Source organism: Rhinoraja longicauda, chromosome 30 (genome assembly GCF_053455715.1).
Source record: "Rhinoraja longicauda isolate Sanriku21f chromosome 30, sRhiLon1.1, whole genome shotgun sequence".
Classification (NCBI taxonomy): domain Eukaryota; kingdom Metazoa; phylum Chordata; class Chondrichthyes; order Rajiformes; family Arhynchobatidae; genus Rhinoraja; species Rhinoraja longicauda.
Genome location: NC_135982.1, coordinates 10,535,018 through 10,541,017, shown reverse-complemented (window position 1 = coordinate 10,541,017; position 6,000 = coordinate 10,535,018). Strand labels below are relative to the sequence as shown.

The 6,000-nt window shown below is 40.6% G+C and overlaps 1 protein-coding gene across 3 annotated transcripts in view; it reads right to left on the bottom strand.

Annotated features, from left to right (window-relative positions):
- The window catches only part of ptpn11b (protein tyrosine phosphatase non-receptor type 11b), a 101,291-nt gene continuing 95,291 nt past the window's right edge, over positions 1-6,000 (bottom strand). For 2 of the 3 annotated variants that reach the window (XM_078425218.1, XM_078425219.1), the window contains 4 exons: positions 5,710-5,861; positions 5,019-5,116; positions 3,557-3,663; positions 1-666 (listed from right to left, as the gene is read on the bottom strand). In XM_078425218.1, the coding sequence (XP_078281344.1) occupies positions 3,579-3,663; positions 5,019-5,116; positions 5,710-5,861 (335 nt within the window). In that variant the 3' untranslated portion in view covers positions 1-666; positions 3,557-3,578. The remainder of the gene's footprint in view (positions 667-3,556; positions 3,664-5,018; positions 5,117-5,709; positions 5,862-6,000) is intronic. The other variant, XR_013549162.1, reaches the window with a different exon arrangement.

Genomic DNA, 6,000 nt, shown 5'->3' with positions numbered 1-6,000 from the left:
CTACTAATTCCACTGTTTGCATTCCTGTTGCAAGCAAAATGTTGGCCTACAGCAAATGCCCTTCAGTTTCCAGGCTGATGGTTTCAATTTTTGTCTACTGCATGTCGAGATTGCACTACCATATAATTCCTGCTTGAGGCACTGTTGCCGAGTTTACAGAATCCATTACTGCCAGGATTGTTGCTATATGGGCAGGTACCACCAGAATACCTCAAGCAGCACAGCAGCTGTTTACAACATTTATATTAAAATACATTTGCAAAATGCAATGTTAATAATTTATCTTTTTTTTTAATATTTAAAAAGACCCAGGGTGAACATAACATGAAAAAAAAGAGCTTATAGTTTTCTAAGTCAAACATTTATCTTTTTCTCCCCGAAAGCAATGCATAATCATTAAATTTTAACAAAGGAAAATTAAACTCATCCATTTATCAATTCCAAGGAGAGGCACTTAGAAATACATTTCCAAATACAGGCTGACAAATAACAGCATAATTTAAAAAAATATTTTGCCTACTTAATAAATTAAACAGTTTCTGGAAGGCAGTTTTCTTCAGGCATTTGGTTCACAGAAGTGCAGAGCACAGGGATCCAGAGACAAGCTGGGGATGAACAATCGTCAATGCAGGTGCAGGCCGAAGCTTTATGTAAACAGAAGAGATACTGAAGAGAACAAAACAAAAAGACATGATGTGGTGTGGTTTGGTTTGGTTTAGTTTAGTTTAGAGATACAGATGCAGCCCTTCGGCCCACCGAGTTCACACTGACCAGCAATCTCTGTACACTAGCACTAGCCTACTCAATAGGGATAATTTACAATCTTCACCGAAGCCAATTAACCAACAAACCTGAACACCTTTTGAAGTGTGGGAGGAAACCAGAGCACCTGGGGGAAACCCTCCGGCCACGGAGAGAACGTACAATATCCGTACAGACAGCACCCGTAGTCAGGATCGAACCCGGCTCTCTGGCACTGTAAGGCAGCAACTCTACCGCTGCGCCACCATACCACCCCTTATGGCACTTTGTTATTGCTGAGGTTTGAATTATATGGTAGGAGAAACTAGAGTTTGAGAAAACAATTCCAACAATAAATCGGATGACAAACAGCTCTACAAATTTTTATGAGATGATCAAAAATTTTATCGTTAACAGGATATACCACCTCTGATATGAGCAATTACAAAATATGCTCTATAATTGTACAAATAGTTCCGGGTTCATTTATATCTTCAAGTAGAAGTTGATTTGATTGCTATACTGGTTTGGATGAAGGTGCTTAAAAAAAGGAAAAAAGGAAATTCCACACATTAATAAGCAAGATTAAGCCAAGGCATAATAAGCTCAGAGAAACCACCCCATTTATTGGCATTGAGCTAGAGTTTCTTATGTTGACGTGCTTTCAATATTATGCATGAGTTGAGAGCACTCATTTCTAGCAACAAACGGAACAGCATGCCGTAAATATACAGTGTAGATAGATGATGACATTAAACATTACACAATGCAGATTTGACCCTGCCAAACTGGATTGCAATGATCCAGATTTAGCATCGTGTGAATGATTCATAGGAAACCAGTTGATTATCAACTGGATAAGCAAAGCCTTGCAAGATAGTGCAGAGGGGGTTGCATTTTGCTCGTGTGAAATGGGCTGAACCCTTGCTGCCGGTAGGTAGATGGTGGTGTAACAGAAAGTGATGGATCAGGCAGATAAAGAGAGGATGTGTACGATGGAATGGCAGATGCTGGATTAACCTGAAGATAGGCACAAAACGCTGGAGTAACTCAGCGGGTCAGGAAGTCATGTCAGGAGCTCCTTTCTTGTCATACCATCAGCGGCAGTTTTAGTACTTGGATATACCGCGTGGAAACAGGCCATTTACCCACCCAGTCCATGCCGACCATCGATCACCCATTCACGCTAGTTCTGTGTTATCCCACTTTTACATCCATTCCCCGCACATTTGGGGAATTTTACAGCAGACAATTAACCTACAATTAGATATCAACCATTCTGACTGTAAAGTGAGCATACTCCTTCAAAACTCCTACTCACCATATATCTATGCACTCTTGATTTGGAAACCTTTACCTCAGGGAAAAATAATTAAACTACCCTATCTATGTGTCTCATACTCTTATATACTGTTATCAGGTCACCTCTCAGCCTGCTTCGGAAACCCGCACATCTTTAGTATGTGGGAAGAAACCGAAGCACCTGGAGGAAACCCACGTGGTCACAGGGAGACCGTGCAAACTCCACACAGACAGCACCCGAGGTTGGGATGACAGCTGAATATCAGGAATGAGGAAACCAAAGCAAGAAGAGAATATCATGGTGAGAATGATAGAAGGTGCTCAGGTCGTTTTCAGGGATTAATTCAGAAGGAATAGAACAGAGTCACGGAGTCATAAATGCTTCAACCCAACTTGCTCATGCCGACCAAAGTTACATTCTGGATTAGTCGCATGTGCCTGCATTCAGCCCATATCCCTTTACACGATTCTAACCCACATAATAGAAGGTAATAGAAGAGTTTACCAGCATAGTAGTGGAGTGAAGGCAGGGAGATCTGAGTGCCCACGGGACAGTGCAGAAGGGAATGAGGATTACAGTATGAAAAGAGTCTGAAGGATCAGCAACAGATCTGGAATACACTGCAATTTAGAAGGATGAGAGGAGATCTTATCGAAACGTATAAGATTATTAAGGGGTTGAACACGTTAGAGGCAGGCAACATGTTCCCAATGTTGGGGGAGTCCAGAACCAGGGGCCACAGTTTAAGAATAAGGGGTAGGCCATTTAGAACTGAGATGAGGAAAAACTTTTTCAGTCAGAGAGTTGTGAATCTGTGGAATTCTCTGCCTCAGAAGGCAGTGGAGGCCAATTCTCTGAATGCATTCAAGAGAGAGCTAGATAGAGCTCTTAAGAATAGCGGAGTCAGGGGGTATGGGGAGAAGGCAGGAACGGGGTACTGATTGAGAATGATCAGCCATGATCACATTGAATGGCGGTGCTGGCTCGAAGGGCCGAATGGCCTCCTCCTGCACCTATTGTCTATTGTCTATCCATGGGGAAATGAGAGAGGATGGGCTGAAGACTGAAGGTCATACCCTACCTTCATGGAGTAAGGTGAAGGTCAGGTGTATGATTCAGTGAGGAGGGTTAAAGGTGTGCAAAGCCACAAGAAGAGCCAGAGAGCAAACGCCACACGGGATAAGAGAGAAAAGCAGCAGAGCTGATATTTGATGCACCATCCAAAACATGTACCGTGACAGATGAACAGCATCCTACATCAAGATTAGTGACCACACGCATTCAACAGAATCGCGTAAAAAGTGTGCATTGTTGGTGTAAGAAAAAGAGGGGAATCATTATTTTTAGTCTCCAGTAGTAACACAAAGATTTTTGTAAAGATTGGCCAACTGTTGTGCTCAACTTCAATTTCTCTGACAGCAATGAAACTCGCTCTCCGTAAAACCAGTGGCTCATACTCCAATGAATGTGTAGCCAATTTCTTTACAAAAATCTGTATATAATCATACGTACGCAGCCAGTCCACTTGATGCTTTTATCTTTTTGGGTTGCTGCCTCCTGATGCTTTAGACGTTTTGATGTTTAAATTTTCATAAAGACAGGATGATTCTTCTTTTGACCTTCGGAGGATGAAGGAAATAATAGTAACTTCAAATTCTTTAACACAGACTGAAAGAGGGACAGCATGGTAACTCCAATAAAACTCCAATACATCCAGAACTCCGCTGCCTGTCTACTCACCCACTCCCCGACCCGTGACCATATCACCCCTGTCCTTTACAAGCTCCATTGGCTCGCCATCCCCCAGAGAATCCGGTACAAAAATCCTCCTCATGACCTACAAAGCCCTCCATAACCTGGCCCCATCCTACCTGACTGACCTCCTCCACAGACACACTCCCACCCGTACCCTCCGCTCTGCTGCTGCTAACCTCCTGTCCCCCCCATCCGGACCAAACTCAGATCCTGGGGGGACAGGGCTTTCTCCATCGTTGCTCCCACCCTCTGGAACTCACTACCTCAAACCATCAGAGACTCCTCCTCACTCACCACATTCAAAACATCACTTAAGACTCACCTGTTCAACACTGCCTTCAACCACTGACCGTCACCTCACCTTATTTTTCCTTTTCTGTTCGTTTACTTATTTATTTATTTTTTTCTATGTTTTAGTAAACCCTGTAAAGCGTCTTTGAGTTTTTAGAAAAGCGCTATACAAATGTAATGCATTATTATTATTATTATTAACAGGCCCTTTAATCCATTGAGTCTGCGCTGACTGTAAACCACCCCTTTACACTATAAGCTAATCCAATTTTTGATTTTTTTCCAGATTTGATAATCCCTTTTTTGACATTCACATCAAGTTCCCACCCAGATTCAAATGCTCACCTACACACTCGGGACAATTTACAGTGGCTAACTGACCTAACAAATCCGTGTCTTTGGGACGTGGGAGGAAACGGGAGCTCGGAAGGAAATCCTTGTGGTCATAAATAGAATGTGCAAACTCCATACAGACAGCATTTGAGATCAGGATTGAACCCAGGTCTTTGGCGCTGTGAGCACACAGCTCTATTAGCACCATCCATGCAACTGACATAATAAATCAAACTCAACAAAAAATGACTGTAATTTGTAAGGTATTCTCTCTCTCTAAATGTACTTGAACAGATGCTATGAATATTTTTATGGATATGTCTCACATCTCGAAAGTGATCATAACAAAGCAATAAACTACCAGATTCGCTCAAAATAAACCATTAGACACTAGCGAGGTAAAAAGTACTGTGTGCGAACAGAGTGGTTTATAAGAACATCATTTGTGCTAGAAATTCTATAGAAATTCTATAATATTTTCAACAAGTTTGGCCAGTTGCGAGCAAAATTATTCAGTGTAAGAGAGTGGAAACTCTAAGCAGTGTATAAAATAATACAGTATCTCCTCAATCTGCGGTAACACAAGATTACTTACAATGAAAAGTCACGAGATGTGCCTGCTTGTCTTTTGGTCTTCACCTCCGTAGGAAGATATCGGATATTAGAATACTCTCGGTCCTTAGATTTGTTTTTCTGGATCAAACAATGCCCAGATACTTTAAACATTAGGACTGCAACTATTGTTTTATATAGCACTCTGCAATTTTAATCTCCACTTTGCACCCAGATATCCCATTTTAGATCAAAGTGCATTTAATTATAACTCTTGTTAAAGGGGCACTTAGCAGATAAACACAGTTCAGGCAGAGAATGAACACAACATTCATCATACTGTATCCGTTGACAGTTCCAATTGCCCAGATTACCACTGTGACACAGTTCAGAAAGAGCAGAGATTTATAGATCTAAGGTAGATAACATATTAGCTTTGAAAGCAAAACTTCACTAATAACACAATTATATTTCAGGCAACCACAATGCCACCATGAAACAATATGAGGTACCCGCCAATCCATTAATTTTGCATGCAAGATTCAAATTACATTAATTCGTATAAATGTAAGCTTTCGACGTAAAAGAATAGCAGGCTTGTGCTGGGCTCAATAAAAATAGTAGTTTATGTTTATTTTGTAAAAGGTTAAAAGGTTTTTCCAAATAATGAGAAAGGATTCTCTTTGTGATTATATGTTTACAGACATTGAATGAATAATAAATTAGATAATTACCTGTTCTTCCTGTAGTCTTCTCTGAACTGTTTCAATATATTGTTGTACAGCCATGTATATGAACTTATACTGGGCCTCAGTTTGTACCATTCCTGATCTTTGTTTCCGTACTATTTGGATAGTTTTTGGGATGTCTATATCACAGTCCAATCCTATTGGGGGAAAATAATGATTTTTTTCCGTATTTTTCATTTTGATTAAAATAACGTTCTTTTGAATGCTTATAGTTACAACAGACACGCTTTGAAGCTGAATAAAATCACTACAGGATTATTACCTAATATTGCAACT